We start from the raw sequence: 19262 nt of genomic DNA on the forward strand, positions 1-19262 counted from the left end.
GCACAGGGCGACTGTGCTCCATGACAAGTCTAGCTCGTCATGGGCACAGAATGGGTTAAACCACTCAATGGTAATGGAACTGAATCTAATTGTGTAAAATAAGAGTACTATTGAGAAGGAGACATGAGATGAATTCTGATAGTCTTTGGACCGTTTGAAAATGTGAACTGGTAATGCCCACCTTTTTGTGAGATATTCCATTTATAGTTTAGTGAACATATTTATCATAAATCGTATGGTATTAGTTTGAAGGAAAAATACATACATGGTTAAAGCATTATTAAAGAAACCTAATTTGGACCCCCTCGACCTAGGCTATCATCAACCGATTTACCTGCTTCCTGGGATAAGTAAAACCCTAGAAAACCATGTCTTTCACAACATCTCAGCTGAAAGATTGCAGAAAGCGGGTATCGCAGGACTAATCTTTACTTGGCTAAAGTCCTTACTTGAAAGCATTTCCTTCCAGGTCATTGACAGAGCTTGCACATCTGAGATTTTCCCTTTAGAATGCAGAGTACCCCAGGGCTCATCTTTGAGCCCTACTCTATTTAATGGTTATGCGAGGCTGCAGAAATTGTTAATCTATTTGGGATATCAATAGTGCTTTACACAGACGAAACTCAACTGGTCTTTTCTCTCACCCAAAGCCAGAATTCCCCCTCCTTTGCACAAGTTTCCTGCCTAGAGAAAGTAGCAAGCTCGATGAACAGCTCCTGCCTTAAATTGAATGAAGGAAAAGCAGAGCTAATGTTGCTAGGTAACAACTTGCCACCCTCATTTAATTGGAACTGGCCAGATTGTCTAGGCTAGTCCTAAATTCCTACAACTATTATATATTTGTAACCTTCCCGGGCTACTTTGCCAATAAAGGGATACCTTGGAGAAGTTGAGGGATTTTGAATCTCTAGTTAAGCCCCCTGATCTTTTCTCTGTAATAGCTTCCTGGAAGGTGGTTGAGCCTTTAGGGGTCAGGGGGAACCCGATGATGAAGCATGACACTATTGGAGTGTGTGGGGGTTATTCAAAGAAAAGGATTTTTTTCTTCCCTGCACTGAATAGCGAAGAGCCATTGTGGAGACCACCCACTCTCCTTCCAATCCTCCCCCTTCTTTTATTTTCTTCTATCTCATTCTAGAATTGATCACAGCCGACATACTAGGTGGGATACTTATAGGTTTGATGTTTAATTAATTAGGGAGAACGTATTCCCTGAATCCCTTTCATTTGAGAAATGACCTCTCCACCCTCTGGCTCTGTAAAGGGTTCCCATGCTCAGATCTAATTTGTATACACTGTCTAGGCCACCCTCCTACCCTAAAAACTGCTATTAAGCGCTTTGGAATGTGGCTGGACAAATCTCTGAACTTAAACACCTAAGCAGTAAACCTCTCGGCCATCTGTTTCAGCCTACTAAGGATGCTTTGAAATATTCTACCCCTCCTTCCTACCAGAGGCTGGTGGTCTAGGCTATTATTCTTTCTCGCCTGGACTACGGCAACTCTTTATACTTGGGTGCCCCAAAGTCCACAATAAGAAAACTGCAGGTGATTCAAAAGGCCACTGCCCGGCTGATGTGCAATCTAACTAGACATCAATCTGCCTGACAAGCCCAAACTTCCCTTTGTTGGCTTCTTGTGGCGGAGAGTATCACGTTCAAATCACTTTGTATCGCCCACAGGGTATTCCTTGATAAAGAGCCCATGATCTCCCATACTTTAGTAGCCCCCTACATTTCCTATAGAATTTTATGCTCATCCATGACCCATCTAATCATAGTTCCTAGGATCACAGTGAAAAAATCTGGAGGGCGCTCTTCTGCCTACAGTGTGTCTAAACTATGGAATGGCCTTCCGCTTTCTCTTATATCAGCCAAAATGGAACTTCTCTTCATAAAACCTTTAAAGACTTAGCTCTTCCAGACCACATCTCTCTAACCCTCTCTAAACAGCTTGTGCCGCACTACCAACGCTGGGATACCCAAGGATAGTCATGCGCTATATAAGTGCAGTATAGAATAGAATACCTAACTTGCCGCAGTCTGTCATATGTTACTAATACGAAGTAGAAGCAAATTGAAACTTTATTCCAACCTGTTATTTCCTTTGGAACCACTGAACTGACATTAGTACGAGGGGCAATCTGGTATGCTGCAGGCCATTAATATGATAGCAATGCAATGAATTGTCAAATTGTATTTAGAACCTCATTAATGATCACTTTTAACCTCTCATTTGGATTTGTAAATAATGTGAGATGATAATTTGTTTTACCTTGTAATTTATAATTTGTTATGTAGTTTGTTGTAATTTGTGGTTTTGTCTAAAGTGTGTTTGTCTACTATGTTGGGACTTATGTGGACACATTTTATATGTGATTTTCTGTGTGTGTCAACAATTGTTTGTATTACATTCATATACAGATAAAAAAAAATGGTGACCGCTGCTATTGAGTAAAGCGGCCACGAATGAAGTGACATTTTAAAAGAATAGTTAGTGTGGCATTTCTTGTTTGATAAAGCAGGCCAAACTAAGGCAACCCCATGGTTCTGCACCCGTAAAACTTTAACCCTTATGTTAGCGGGGAAGCTTCTATAGAAAAAAACTCTGTGGCACATTCAGGAGATTACCACTGCAAGATTTAGGTCAGTCCTATAAAGCAAGAGCAGTAGAGACCAAATTGATTGCTAAAGCAAAGGCGAAAGAACAATGTTTTTGTGACGTTTACCTGTTTAGACTTTTTGATAATGAGAAGGTAAAAGGTTCATTAAGGTCCATTGAATTTACCCAGCCATGTGAAAGTAAGGGGTGTTTGTGGGTTTAGGAGTAATACCTACCACAGTATTTTAACATAAAACTGTACAGTGCATCTAGCTTTTGATTCGTTTTAGGTAGTTTATTATTTGAGGATGATGCGTTGGTTCTTTGACTACTCTGATGTGATTCTGGGCATTGAGTACATATACGTTGAAACTGTCCAATATGTGTTTACAGGGTACCTTGTGGGTATTAAACGTCGGTGATAGTTGGTCTTCTTTGTATCTCCCCAATGTCTGTGGAAATAGGAGGAGATAAGTTTTGCCTACTAATACTCGTTTAAAAAGGAGATGAAAAATGTGACGCCTCTGTGTAAGGAAGTACCTCTTTTTGAATGTCACCCTAACGTTTTTTGACTGATGCTGCTGGTGTTACGAATCTGGGTGCACCGAGGCTTGCTAACCAGACCTCCTTGCCAGTGATCTGACCCTAAAGTGTTTGGCGAATTGGCTATACCCAGTTGGAAATGGCTAACTTACTTGTAGGTCCTTTGTAATGTCAGTGCCGGATTAAACCCTGTGGAGGCCTCTAGGCAGTCAAAACTTTGGGGCTTCCCTCACAAATTATCTCCTAATACCCAGTTCACTGGATTTTTTTACAAACTGGCAGCTGCCAGAAAATGCGCTTTTAAGAGACAAACTGTTATGTGAATCTGAGGTCTCTGGTTTATGTACTTTAAGTTGTAAATGGGTACATTACATTTATACAATATTTTCTCTATATGGTCTTTGATGTAATGTAAAATTTTAGTTTCTTTGATTATCTTTTGGAAACAATACTTAAGAAAGCTTTATTTCAATTTTCTTTCAAGCTCAAATCAATATTATTTTGATCCGTTGTTACAGGTCTCTGACAGGATTGGGGCCCATAGGCTGGTGCCCACTTTGCCTATTTGGTAATTCCGGAGGAACTGAGTGAAGGTACACTGGTACCCAGAGTATGTAGTTTAGAGGGGTACCACCTGGCTTGCAGCACTGATTGTGCCTACCTGGAGGTCCCCCAAGTACATGTCCTTACAGTAAAACACGCAAAACTGCAGTTTTACTATGGAAAAACGTGGTCGCCAAATTGGTGCGTGCATAGTTACATGCTGACCCCTCAACTGTGCTAACTCAGGAATAGTGCGATCAAAGTGGGCACTCCCACTAAGACCATGACTTCGGTCATAGGCCTGTACTCTTCCAGACAGCTCCTGCTGTTCGAGGCTGCTGCCTCTGAGTATTGCGATTTTGCTTAATTCTGTTTAACTGTGTTTTTTGGTTAACTGTGTTTAGTTTTCGCCACCTTGCATCTGTCTTTTCTTTTCTTTTTTATCTTACTTGATTTTCTCTCCTTACTGTGCCTACCCCCTCGCGCCTTCACCCTCTCCCGTTCCTGCCACTGCTGTCCCGGCCCCTCCCCTCTACCCGCGACCGTTTTCCTGCATCCCAGCTGAGCCTCCCTCCCCTATTTAATACAGACCTCTGCGCGGTCGCGCTGCTGGCGTGGAAGCCGCGCCTAAGGCAAGCTTGTCTGCGCCCGTCCGCGACCAGTGCCAGGAACCCTTGCTCACCCAGGTCCCACCGCTACAACTGTACCACGCTCAACGCACTCAATCTCGGAAGCCACACCGACTGCGTAAGATCCTCTCCAAACACCACCCAAGGACAGTTCTCGTGCAGAGCCTGCCGCAGTTCCGTCATCCTTCCTCCACATGCACCACTGACACCCTGGCGTGCATCCTCATCAACGTGCGCTCCCTCCACCGACACGCCGTAGAGATCTGGGACCTGATGGACACAATCTCGCCCGACGTCGCCTTCTTCACTGAAACCTGGACCAACGCCACCTCCGGCCCCAATATCGCGTCTGCCATCCTCAACGGCTACAAGATCCTGAGAAAGAACCGCCCCCACCGCCCAAGAGGAGGACTCTAAATCGCTCACAAGACCCCCTCCGCCTCTCCACGTCAAACACGAGCGACCCCCACTCCAACACATAACACCTCAACTTCCAGATCCAGCCCAGCCCCAGGACCACGCTACGGGGCACCCTCATCTACAGACTGTCGGGACCTCGCACCCAGTCCGCAACCACCATAGCTGAGGTCGCCGCACCCCACGCAATCACCTCCAATTTTTTGTTTAATTATCTTTATTGGTCTTTTTAAAACAATTCCCATTTGCTCATGGTACATAACATAACAAAGCATCAGAAAAAAAATAAAAGATCAGAGTTTCCAAGTATATATTGCATTTTTGCGTCAATACTGTTGCGGGTAAACTACTCAGACTATTGCAGATCATTTTACGATGAGTTGCAACACACAGACTTTTCATCAAGTGGCTATCCCTCTTAACGTCTTCTCGATCATCAGACCTATGTATCTCCCCACATTGCTTAGTCGCCCGTGGAGAGAGAGGAGTGCAACCAAATGAAAAGAGAGGGAGAGAAAAAGGTGCCAGTACAACATAATTACATTGCCTATAGCATTAAGGCCACCCTTATCTGATCGTCTTGAGACTGACAAATGTTGAAAACAGTCTTCCGCGGCCAGTACAACAGGCCGACGAGGGACTTGTGCCAGAGGGAAAGAGAAAGGATAAAAGCAGATACCCCAACAAATTAAACATTTTCAATATAAAAACTATTAACAACATAATTAAAAGGCTGCCTTCTAAAATCCATTATGGAAGTCATTACATTATAGAGCATGGGACTATTAAATGTGGGAGGTATGACAGGATAGCGCACTGGGGCGGAGGTCAAACTCGTGCCAATGTAATGAGCTCGCCCTAGGAGCGCAGGCGCTGGAACAAAAGGCGGGTAGAGGACTACTCTACGCCAGGCGCACGCTACAAAGCGGCATCCGGTGAGATGTGAGTGAAGGTCTCCATGTTCCCGTCTCCCGCCCCCCAGGACTTTCGGCATGTGGCTTATGGAACGACTGACTAGGTGTGATGGCCCTCCCCGGTATTCGCAGTGTTAAAAGCTGTCAGTAGGGCGTCCCATTGTAGCGCTATGGGATATTTACGGAGCCCCGCCGTCTCTTCCCTGTGAAGTGCTGTACTTTCTGCCTGCCTATCTGAAGTGAGTGCGTCCAGCTGATCGTCTCTGGGGGGTTCGCCTGCTTCCAACCCACGCAATCAACTCCATGGACTACATTCTACTAAGGGACCTGAACTTTCACCTCGACAGTCGTAACGACCCCGACACCAATGCTCTCCTTGCCAACCTCGGACTGAAGCAGCTGGTCAACACGCCCACGCACAGAGCTGGATACACTCTCGACCCTATCTTCGCGGGAGGAACAAACATCCGGTTCAGCCACACCACCCAGCCTCCCTGGACTGTCCACCACTGCGTCCATTTCACCTTCAACACCACCTCCGCACCCCAGCCCCCGCTGCGACCGCCACAAATAAACTGGAGCAAGGTCACAGAAGAACTCCTCTTCACCACCCTCTTCCAAGACCCCCCTCCCCCAGCACCACGACCGACACCAACTCTGCAGCCACAGAACTTCACCGCTGGATCTCCCGCTGCGCCGACAAACTCTCCCCCTCTGACACCCCGCCAAACAACGCCCGCTGAAGGCTGCCTGGTTCACCACTGAGCTTCAGGAAGCCAGACGCTCTTGCAGACGCCTAGAGAAATCCTGACGAAACCAGAAAATTACACAAGCACGGAACAAGCACAGGAGTGCCCTGAAGAAATATCACCAGCGCATTAGGGACACCAAACGGATCTTCATAAGAGACAAAGTCCAGACCAACGCGACCAACGCCAAGGAACTGTTCAACATCATACAGCAGTTCACAAAGCCACGGACGTCACACCTTCCCAGTATCTCTGCTCATACTTCCACCTGAAGATCAAGGCCCTCTACAACAACTTCAACGAACTTACGCCTGAAAACACCTCCCTCCCCCCCACCCCCAAAACGCTGCCGATAGGCCAACCATCACTACCTGGAATCCCACTACCGTCGAACACACCACCACTACCATGCAGAAAACCCACTCAGGAGCTCCACGGACCCCTGCCCACCGCACCCGAACTTGGAAGGACCATTAACGCCTCCCTCATGTCCGACATCTTCCCAGACGACTGGAAACGGGCGGAGGTAAAACCCCTCCTTAAGAAGCCCTCGGCCTACCCAACGGACCTGAAAAACTACCGGCCCATCTCTCTCTCCTCCCTTTAGCGGCAAAAGTCACCGAGCGACTCGTGAACGCCCAGCTGTCCACCTTCATCGAAGAGAACTCCATCCTAGATGCCTCCCAGTCTGGATTCCGCAGCAGCCACAGCACTGAGACCGCTCTCCTCGCCGCCACTAACGACATCCGCGTGCTACTCGACCAGGGACACACCGCGGCCCTTATCCTCCTAGACCTCTCCGCAGCCGTCGACACCGTTTCTCATCGCACCTTTGCGGCCAGACTTCACGACGCAGGGATACAAGGAACCACCCTCTACTGGATCCGATCCTTTCTCTCTGGCAGAACCCAGAGGATCAGACTCTCTCTCTTCGTCTCCGAACCCACCGATATCAACTGCGGAGTACCCCAAGGCTCATCTCTCAGCCCCACGCTCTTCAACGTCTACATGACCCCCCTCGCCGCCATCGTCGGACCGCATGGGCTCAGCATTGTATCCGACACCCAGCTCATCCTCTCATCCACGAAGAATCCCGAAGACACCAGGAAGGCATGAAGAACATGGCAGCCTGGATGAAAGACAGGTGCTTGAAGCTCAACTCAGAGAAGACCGAGGTCCTCCTCCTCGGATCCTGCAACTCTGCCTGGGACAACACCTGGTGGCCCTCCGCCCGCGGGAATCCACCCACTCCTACTGACCACACACGCAACCTCTGCATCATCCTCGACTCCTCCATCTCTATGAACCGCCAGATCAACGTTGTCGCCTCCACCAGCTTCAGCTGCCTGCACATCCTCCGCAAATCCTTCAAGTGGATCCTCCCTACTGCAGAAAGACCATCACCCACGCACTCGTAACCAGCAGACTGGACTACGGCAACACCCTGTATGCCGGAATCAACAAAACCCCCCACTACACAGACTCCAGACCATCCAGAACGCCGCTGCCAGACTCGTCCTCGGAACTCCGCGTCACGAACACATGACCCAACACCTGCGAGACCTCCACTGGCTCCCTGTCGAGAAAAGGGTCACCTTCAAACTCCTCACCCACGCCTACAAATCTCTCTACAATATCGGACCCAAATACCTCAACGAGAGAGTATTCTTCCACGTACCCAAGAGGAACCTCCGCTCTGCCGACCTCGCCCTGGCAGAGGTCCCCTGCATCCGCAGAAACAGAACGGGCGGGAGAGCTTTCTCCTACATGGCAGCCAAGACCTGGAACGAGCTCCCTGTGAACATCAGATGCTCGCCAACCCTGCACACCTTCAGGAAGGACCTCAAGACCTAGCTCTTCGACTGATCCTGAGCTGCCCCGTCCCCCACCCCACCCTAGCTCCTTCAGACCCTCACGGGTGATTAGTGTGCTATATAAACCCCTGATTGATTGATTGACTCCGAGGTATCAAACAGCTAATTACATTAAGCCCGATTCCGTTTTTCAAGTCGAAATTATTGTAACTTGTTGCAGTGTGCAGCTTTAGCAAAGCTGCCACTTTGTTGCCTTTAAAACTCCTGTGATTTCCCGGGCACACAGGGGGCCTGCTCCACGTTACAGCTTTCTGCCCTCTTGAAGTGATGTGCCAATGACTCTCAGGAAGGAGAACAGTGAGGGATTGCAGGCCAGGGAGGTGTCAACTCCCTCCTGCAGGAAGCCACTTAGGCGTTAGCCCCAAAATGCAGGCTTCAAAGATGAACCGCCTTTGAAGAGCAGATGTGGAACACCAGGGGTGAGGGCCGCCCCATTGTTGAGGTAAAAAGGCTGGCACAGGGATCATAGAGGAGAAACCAGTTGCCAAACCTGTTTCTCCTAAGGCTTGTAGCCCTCAGGTAGCCACACCCCGGGGTGAGCTCAGGGGTTCTGTACACCAGGAGAGGGTTCTCACCATCTTGGGGAGTGGACAGAACGGTGCATCCTAGGATAGCCAGATGCCACATTCCACAAGAAGTGGTAACTAGGGGGGAGGGAACCTGATAGCCCATTGGCTACTAAATCGCATGCTGCCCCTAGAGCATTTTCTGAGCATAAGAGGGGCACTCCTGGCAACCAGACCACAGATCGCTACTGACTTGGAAGATGGACCAAAGGAGGACTGGCCTGCTGCACTGAGGGACCAGCAAAAAGATGCTGCACCTATGAGGACAAAGCAAACACAAGGAGATGATGGACGGAGCGCTGAAACTTTTCAGATACTCGCCCCCAGTCGCAGATCTAGGTTGAATCCATCATCATTCTTTAGCTCACTTCGCCATCTCAGTTCAGACCCAGCTATATGCAAATCAGTCTTGACCCTGTGCTTCATGGGAACAGTCCAGCCCGAACTGCCAAGCCAGTTCTTCCCTGAATCGGAAAAGAGCATCCTGGGACCGGTTTCTGGGTAACACCCTTCATCAGCCAGGCTAGCTTGAATCCAGTGGCAAAGTGAGCAAGAGGTGCAAACTGGAATGGCATGGTGAGCAAAAAAACGATGGCTTTAGGCCCGATCTCTGTACTGGGGTTAATGTATGACCTTGTTCTGCATTCTGTCCATCAGTTTTTTTTTTGCACCTATGAGGACAGCACCTGCTGCACCTGGTGGATAGGGAAGAGAGGGACTGTGCCTGCCATGTCCTGCTCAAGGAGAAGCCGTCTCCTGAGCTCAGTCAAGCCAACAGAAGTCCAAGGACCAGTTGAATGGCCTCCTGTTTGCAGCACAGGGACACAACAGCTGAGGAAGCCTGTTGAGGCAAGTTGGTAGCTCAAAGTATTTTAGGCTTCTACCAATACCGCCATGCAGCACTGAATATCAAGACCCAACGCACAGAGTTGCACCCTAGTTTGCTGAACCGGAGAGTTGCTGGAATCCTCAGAAGGCGAGTTATGGACTCATGACCTCGACAATGGGCGACTGTTAGTCCAGGGGCAACTGGAGTTAGGCCAGAATAGAGAGTACTTTGTGGGATGTTGACCCTGCAACCAAGACCCCCTCACCATCTTTGTGGACAGAGGAATTCCTACATTAAGGACCCAGTCGACCGTGTGGCATCCACAGCATCCTTGGAGCACCTTCAGCATCCTTTATCCCTTGCTTCAGGACTACTCCAGAGGAAAAGTGTCTGGAATTGCTGTTGGACAGCTTCCCTTGTGAAGGTAACTTCTTGAGGATCTTGCTGGTCCCGTTGACTAGCTCCCTGCCAAAGGTGGGCACCCCAAGTACTTCTAACCGACCATATTGACATTTAACCAAATTGTCACTAAAGCTATTTTGGGGGTAAAAGGGCTGTTGGACAATCCATTCTAATTGCTCATAGTGGCTGCTCTTGGTACGTTTAAACTGATATTTTTAACTTGCTAGTAATGGAAGTGATTTTATAATTTAATTATGATGAAAGTTTATCATTGCGATCTATCATTTATATAATGCTTTTATTTTTTGTACGTACTGCAATGGTTTTAAGTAACTTTGCAAATAAATAAACTATATATAGACATTTAATCTACGTTTTCTTTTAAAACGTTTCAAAGTGTCCAATTCATTAACTTCGCCAAGAGCTGTTTGCAGGTGAGTAAAATTGTGCTGATTTATTATTGCTTGTAAAATCTATATCTCCAGAACTTTCTGGTGGATCTTTTTTCGCTCTAGTGTCTAAATTCTTTCAAAAATAGAAACTATTTTATAAAAATTGGTGTTGGATTTCTTGAGTATCGAGTCAATTTCTTCTTCAGTTGTTTTGGTGCTGAATGCACTTGTTACCTGTGTAAGCTTTGCTGCTCAGTGCCACAGCTACCCAGGATTAAGCTGAGGGTTTGAAAGACGAAACCCAAAGGACCTAATGGAGTTGGTAAGTGCATTACACCATGAGGTTGCAGTACCACACCATATATTGCACCCCATTTCCTTACACTCTGCATTTTATTGATACATCATATAGTTGACACATTATCTAGTAGTGTTCTGTGGTTGACATTGTTGAACGCTGCAGTGAGGATCGGTTTGCAACTTGGCACTTGTGCATCGAATTCGTGTAATTTCGGTAAGGCAGTAAATTATGTGTTCACCATTGTCTTTAGAGCAATAGCTGGGTAGGGGAGGTCAGAAATTGGGGAAAGAGTTTTATAGTTGTACTAGGACACCTAGTCAGTATTTAAACTTCTTGAGCAGCTGAGTTCTCAATACATGCATGTTTGCCTGAGGCATTAATGAACCGTTTGATGATTTGCAAAAGAGCACTTCGGAGGACCCCCACCCAAAATGGTGGCTTGCAAGGAGCTTTCTCGCTCTGCTTTGTGCCTTACTGCTCGACCAGATGCAAAGAAGCACATGGTGGCATACTCTTCTGTTGGGTCTTAATGTGGGATATCCGACGGTATCTTTTCACCTTCGTAAAGCGCTGACAGACTGATTGAGCTGCTGGTTGTTCCTGGATTCTGAGGTGCTTGTTGTTTGCTTGAGTGACTAGAGTAGTCTTGATTGTTGCCATGGGAAATGGCGCCTGTGCCTTGAAGTGCATCGTGCCTGACGATCGCCAGTGATCTGAATAGAAAGGGACAGGGGAGATCCTTTCCTATGGGAAGCAATGTTGTTGAAGCCACATCTCTGCACCCCAAAATGGACAGATGTATTTTTTGAAGAACAGAACAGCCTGCCTTGTGCTCCGTTCACAATAGTCATGACCATTCGGAGAGTGGTGATGAGGCGGCCGTGAATAGCGGAAGAAAGAGCAACTCCCTTGACCCTGTTTTAGGGTGTGACCAAATTCTCATAATGGAGTGCGACGGGAGGAAAGCTGGGACAGCCCTTTTCGTGGGGTACATACAGTCTGTTGCATGATCATTAGTGGCAGAGGAGGCCTAGAGTGATATGCTCTCAATGCCAAGATGCTTCTGTGGACATGTGCTTAATAACTAATAATAAGGTGTTTGGGGAGTGTACTGGTTGGGTGCCTTCATGAGTGGACATGCTGCTTTGATCTGACTAAATTGGTTGTAAGGAGACAGAGCATTCTGTGGGAGTTTGGCTGTCGAGCCATCAACATTACGTAGCTCACAGTATGGACGTTAAGTGAACGAGGAGTGCAGAGGTTTCATACACAATTGTATTTTCCCTACTTGGTGAAAGAAGCCAAGTAGGTAGTGGAATTCACCTCGTGCTGAAACACAGCAAATCGGGCAAAAATAGCACTATTGTAAAATATTTGACTAATTGCAGTTGCCAATTAAACGGTCTCAGAAAATGTCAGAGAAGGCAGTAACGTCAGTCACAATAGAGGACCAATGGGCCTGCTGCTGTAGAATTGAAATTAGTGTTTGTAAGGAAACTGGACGGGGGACTGTCCCCACACCCACTAAAATAGATTTGCGCAGGGACGTTGCAGATATAAAGTTTGATATGGAAACCCTTAATCAGTGTGTAAGCAACAGAGACCAACTAGAGTCCATAGAGGCTCTGAGCAACCAATCCACTCAACCATGGTGCATTAGAAGCACAAGTAACATTTCTAATGGTGAAATGTGTCAAGAGAAAATGATCAGAGGAACAGAATACATGTGCATTGTTAAGGAAGATACAAAGGGATAATCTATAAACCAGTCTCTCTGAAATTGTTTGGGTTGTGCTGAAGATAAGGATGGACTTCAAGGTTGTTATATTAAGTGCACACAGAGTAGGAGCACATTCTAAGGAGCTTGGCCTGGTACAAAGAGATGGTGGCAAGATTGTCCGACTAGACTCCGAGTACACTGTATCACAATCCAACGAGGCGAACACTGTTTTCTAAAGTGACAGCCTGTTCATCCTCTCTCAGAATTAATTGTCATCAAATCTACAGCGTGGAATAGAATTCAGACCCCTCGGTCAGGAATTCATCAAGAAATGAAAATTATATAGTTGGACTTTCGAACTGTGATGCAGTTCTTGTGGCAAGAAAGAGAGGACAGTCTACACGTTAGGCGAGGGTATGTAATTATTTGGTGCACGGGGCAACTCTACAAGGCTTGCTGCAATATACTCTCAGATTCGCTGCACATGGAGAAGAGACTGATTAAAAACTTGGATGAACCAGAGAGACAGACCGGTTCGAAGAAGTGGCATGAACAGTAATCGCGGACTTGTTCATGGGCTGTTACCCTCTGTACAGTGAACCCCATGAAACAGATTTGTATGGCAGAGGATTAAAGGGTGCAACAGGGATTGCCGCATTATTGACTGCCACATTGGTCCACTGCAGGAGGGTTAGTAAGGGGAGGTACAGAATAGAGACCAACTGGGTAGCGGAAAATATTGCTGCCACGAGGTTGCGCTCCCTAAAAGTGTTGAGATTCTTATGTACAACTAGAAGGTATTTGCTGTGAAGTGTGAGGGAAGGTTGACATCACCTTGTCCTCCGGTCCAGTAGCAATAAGGAGCTAGATGAAAGTAACATTTAGAGTCAGTTGTCCATGATTACTTCTGCTTTTAAGTGATTACCATTTATGGGGTTTCCAGGAACTTGTACGGCAAAGACAGAAGGAAGTGTTGAATGAAGAACTGGCTGCTAATCCAGTTCTACACCATTATTCAAATTGATATCACTTAATGTGAAGAGCTTAATCTCTTGAAGTAAGAGACAAAAGATTTGGACATATGTCCAACTACATGATCCTGGTATGCTGTTCATACCCAGAATGCACCTCATGCACAAAGACCACTTTACAATACAGCTAAAGTCCTATCCCATTTATTCAGTATTGGGCCCAGCCTAGCCATACCATGCAAATGATTCATAAGGGCCAAGATCTATAGGGAACAAAGGTGGGTGCTCTTTTAGAGTCCACTTGATTTCTGCCACAAACCCATCACTCATAAATATATATATATGTATGCCATGAAATTAGCACAGGAATCTTTTCTGAAAGACATCCTAGAAAATCTTGTGTAAAAGGAATGAGGTGAAATGATACTGGCAGAAGACGTAAATGTATTATGGAGTCTGCTGATGGACAGAAGGGTAAAATGAGATCGGAGATTCGGGTGTAGAATTCAGGGGATTACAGAGTAGACCTAGAGAGCTAGGTTTAAAAGTCTACATTGTGTCCTAAACACTCGCTTTTACACAATCCCTGATCCTGCATAGACTATATTGTCACGATCCAGGGGCTTCTACACTCATTATTATGTAAAGCTTAAATGTTTCTATTTCATCTCGTGCGTTTGTTGAGGTTGAATTGGGATGCCTTAGGGAGATGAAGACCAAACTCCCTCTGTGACCTGGGGCTCCTTTAAACCAGTGTGCAAGGGATGTCTATAGCAGTGGCAGCCACGGCATGTAGGGCAAGGAGACTCTCAAAGGACAAACGGAGAGCTGGAGAGAGTGGAGAAGCCGAGAAAGCACTCTAGTAGGCCAATGCACGATTGCCTTAGTCAGAGGGCATTTGAAGATGTTGGGGAGAAACTGGTCAGTACTTGTCTTTTTAAATGTGGGCAGATATTCTATGAGAAATGGGTGGATTGGGGTGTATTCTATGGTACGGTTGTGCGACCTAACCATGTAATACACTACCAAACAAAAGTCTTGGGTCTAGTCCGGCTCATTTGCAAAACCTTTATCGCAAATCTCGGTAGCTGTGGCTTTGAGCAGCAAGGCTTTAACAAAGGAACTTGTGTAAAGCATTTAGAATCACCAAAACAAAGATATAAAGTCTCACAGCACAAAAGCAATCCAACATCAATTAATATACATTGATTATATTTTGATGAATCTTTATGGTCGAAGATGAACAAAATCCATCTGTGGGTTCCACAGATATAGATTTTCAAATTTATGTAAATCTCAGTATTTTTTGACTCAACTTCAAACAAGCATTGTTAACTGTAACATTTTTGAAACGTTTGAAAAGTTTGAAAGAGTTATGTTTAGCTCCTTCGGCTTGACTAGGCTAACCATATCCGGCATGGAGATGGTCGGGGAGGGGGGCACTAAGGAGTATTTGGACAGTTAGTTACTTGGCCATCAAAGCGTTTTCCAGTCCAGTTCTGATCTTTACATCACGATCGCAATAGACATTAGAGGAGGGGTCCTGATGCTAGCACAAGGAGCGGTTTGTGCAGTTCAGCAGACACTGTGGCTTCTCTTTGCCAAGTCCAGGGATCAGCAGGTCAGTCCTTCTTCTGGTTTTTCTCCAGTTCCTTAACAATCTGAGGTGCAGGGAGCCAGAGGTGCCATATTTATGCCCAGAAAGTGCCCTGTGGAGATGATGTGGTCACTAGCCAACGGGATACCAGGATTCCGCTTGCCCTGTGACGACATTCGCCTATGTGTGGTATCTATCAAGCCCAGGGTGCACTGTTCTGCCCTCTCCCAATATGTCTGAGCCCTTCCTTGGATGTTAGGAGCTCAGTAGCCCCCCCCCCCAACCCCCCAGAGGTGTGGCTTCCTGTGAGCTACATGCCCATCTGAAAAACGGTTTGAGGTCTGGTCTCCTCTCTCTGTTCCTGCCAGCAGCCTGTCTACTTGAACAAAAGGGCAACCCTTTAGCGGTGTGATTGCCATTTGCCCACCAGAGGCTGCTTCGCATTTGAAGCTCGCTTTTCAGGCCAACGTCCTGCAAGGGGGAGGTAATAACTCCTCCTGTAGCAGGCTTCTGTTATGCCTGAGAGTCGTTCACACAATTCCCCAGAAGGAGGTGTAGTGGCCAACAAATGTGTGAGGCCACAGATAAACTGGTCAACAGAGTGTCAACTTTCTAAAAGTTCAATGTAAAGATGGGGGGGGGGCCCTGCAAGTGGGTGAGGGTTCGTCTAGGCAGGGAAAAAATGAAATGTATATACCTAGGGCAACTCACATGTATTCAAAATTAACATAATGAAGTCTTACATGGACATATGGGGACATCAATAAATTATTATAAACGGATAAAATATTATTTTGTTTAAATCGTACAAAAATCGTAACGGTACAAATATATAGCTATGTGATTCACATTCCAATTGTATCTACATTAACTCTGAAATCAATCTACACAATAAAAACGAGGTACACAGACTAGGACAATGACAACAAAGTTGGGGTGAACTAATGATGTTTCGTGCTTCATGATTTATAAGCACTGATGGGCAAGATGAAGCTACATATAAATAAAACAAAAGATTGTATAATAAAATAACTTTCAGTGGCTTAACAATCAAATTTCTTTCTAGGCGCGTTTCGACACAAAGGTGCCTTCTTTAGGAGAAGCGACAGCGGACACTTGTGTGGTACGGGAGTATTCGCTCCAAAAGACCTAAGGATGGATGTTCTAATTATGATGATTGAAATAAAAAGATACCCAAGTGTGCGGGGTGCCATTGCGCATTTTTCACTGTATTGACCATGAAGAGGTGAATGAGAACCTCACATGATGACCCACAGCAGCCGAACGCCCTCTGGCAGGATGGTGTTCGACTGCTGAGCACATTATATCTGCTTTTCGGTCTAGTAGTATTCAGGATTTAAAATTTCTTAATCTGTTTTTGCTCAGAACCTGCAGCCTTAGTGTCTTATTATACATATTTTTCAGGTATCTGCATGAAACATGCTTTTTCTTTGACACTTGCCTCAATCTGACCGTATCTCCGGCTACCCTGCGGGTCGTTGTGAGATTCTCATCCACCTCTTCGTGGTCATTACAGTCAAAAATGCACCACCGCACCCCGCACACTTGGGCATCTATTCCTGAGTAATATGCTCATCCTGGACTTGAGATGGTAGTACATCGCCATGAAAGGCATGCTTTTTCATATGTGGCTGTACTACTTATGAGTATTTAATGAAAGTGATAAATTGATATTTGGACAGCAAGCATGCATATTTACTGGAAAAGAAAAACTGGTGTTTCAGGGGAAACAACGTTTTTTCATGTTAGTGATGGGCTTTTGTTTGGTGGAATTGAGTTAAGGTTTGTACAATGAAACCTGTATCTGCTAGTAAAATTTAAAAATGATTTATCACTTATGTTGTTTCAGATTAGACCTGTACTGTATATTGCATAACTTTACTTTTTTTCCCAGAAATGTACCTGACGGAGTAGAGAGTGACATAATTTCCACTATCAAAAAAACGTTTAACTTTGGCCAGAGTGAAGCAGTTCATCTTTTTCAGACTTTGATGGAATGTATGAAAAGCAAAGAACTTGTAAGTAGTTTTCTTTATTTATACATTACAATGTATCATAGATTTTCATGTTTTAAGATTTGGTAATTTCAAGGGCTGTGTGAAATTCGCGTAATTTGGCTTTTGGGTAACTAAGCGAAATGTTACACAATTTACATAACATGCAAAGCAAAACCGGCATTTATAGCTATATTTCAGTACAAACTGCATCCTTGTGTACATTTGAGCCCGGGGATGCGTTTTGCGCACAAAAATGGAAAGAACAAGCAAGAAAACACAACTGCCGTGAACAATAGCTGCTCGCATTCTTGTTGCTTGCATTCCTATGCTTTCCCCACATTGTGTAGTTTCGATAGTTTTGCAGATTAAAGCAAAATTGCTAATTATTACACTAATGTAATGAAAGTTTTGTCTGAGCATATTATTTTATGTGTTTTAGAGTATTATCTGATGTTTGTCTCTTTACACCACCTTCGAGTTTTTTTTCTTTTAACAGAACCATAATGAAGGGGTAGCTTGGAATATAAGACCAGTAAAAATTAATTGTATTTGATGTCTCCTGCAGCATAAATAAAATTAGAATGAGATAAAGTGCAAAATATAAAATGTGCATCATATTTACAGATCTTAACTAAAAAGTAAAAGGGAGTTAGGGGACCCTGAGATGGTGTGCTCGTAAGGCTCTGATGTGGAGCAGGAGGAGACCATTTGTACGGCCTTGAAGCAATCGGGACCAAGGACTAAGTCCATTCATATGACCCCAGTGATGGAGTAAGGCCAATATTCACCACCCTGTAAGCCTACTCAGACAGAGCACCAGTCCTGAGGGAGTTTGGCATTGATCCATGGGTCCTGACTGAACAGGCACCGATCTTCAGGTCTGTCTCAATCTGCAGACAGCCACTTGACTCAGTCTCCATCAACACTGAGCAAACTGCCAGTGAAAGGTGACAAACAATGCTCCCTTTCGATGACACCAGAATTCTGTACACCCACCTTTGGAGCTGAAGTTGATGCTGAAACGCCTGATCAAACCAGCCTCTAGATGCCGACAAAATCCTTGATGCAGAGGTTCAACACCACCAAAGAATCTATCCAGCTGCAATTGCCAGAGGTCCTTGAAAGAACACACAAGATTTTCATCCACCCCTTCATGGGGACGATTCTTACCAAGCCTCCTTCTTCCGAACCTGTACATACACCCTTCTATATCCTCAGAACTTGGCCTTTTGAGGAAGAAAAGTCTACATTTCACCCTCCTACACCCCAGGGGACCAAAATGTTCAGGGACATTGTTACAAGCCCTCTACTTCCTCTCCCTACTGCTGAGACCGCTACAAACTCTTATATCTCCACAGTCTCATTCGCCAGAAGCCCCTCCTGAATCTCTCCACTCTGATTCAACCCTGGTGGTCCTTATCACCCCCCTCCCTCCCCACCCACCTGAACGGTACTTCGAGCCCTAAGTTCCGAGCTAAAGTGAGGATCCATGTCAGACTACAATGGGGATCCCACAGATGAATCTGACAGAGAACCGTTTACCTCCAGACCCTCCATCGGATGACACCACCGTTTATCATGCAGTAATTCAGAGAGCTGCCCACCATCACAAGGTGAAGATACTTGTCATTCAGGACTAGAACTATTTCCTTGTGGAGACCCCTTTAAAAACTGAGGCACTGGTGCAGTGCCTCCCCATGTTTAAGTGCCTGTTACAGTCTGCAGCTGATAATTTCCAAGAGCCAGTTAAAACAAGAGTCATCACCCCAGGGTTTGTAAAGAAGTTGAAACCTGCTCCAGATGACCCAGTGTATGTCTGTGATCAATTAGTCTCACTGGGCATACACACCGCATGCAAACTTGATACAGCACAGACACCAAACAGCGCTGCTCCACTCGACAAAGGGAGCAAGTGGATGGTTTCCGCAGGCAAGCGTGTGGCAATGAGGGCTGACACATACTGGTGCATTGCAAATTCAGTTGGCATGCATCCATTACCAACAACGCCTTACTCATGGCTTGGGGAGCTTATCTCCACCACATAAACATTAAGGGCACTTAAATCAGACAATACCAGGGCTGTTGCATCAATTATCTGCATCTCTTGGCCATTTGTCTAGCACTAACTGCTTTCCTCCAGCTCATCCAGGGCAAAACAGTTTTCATAAAGACAGACAACATGACTATATACTACATC

General features: G+C 45.7%; 1 protein-coding gene across 2 annotated transcripts in view; it reads left to right on the top strand.

The window, feature by feature from the left end:
* TRPM7 (transient receptor potential cation channel subfamily M member 7) overlaps nucleotides 1-19262 on the top strand; it is a 2096104-nt gene that overhangs the window by 510915 nt on the left and 1565927 nt on the right. For both annotated transcript variants that reach the window (XM_085644243.1, XM_085644244.1), the window contains exon 9: nucleotides 16963-17086. In XM_085644243.1, the coding sequence (XP_085500369.1) occupies nucleotides 16963-17086 (124 nt within the window). The remainder of the gene's footprint in view (nucleotides 1-16962; nucleotides 17087-19262) is intronic.

This window comes from Triturus cristatus, chromosome 3_1 (genome assembly GCF_964204655.1).
Source record: "Triturus cristatus chromosome 3_1, aTriCri1.1, whole genome shotgun sequence".
Classification (NCBI taxonomy): Eukaryota; Metazoa; Chordata; class Amphibia; order Caudata; family Salamandridae; genus Triturus; species Triturus cristatus.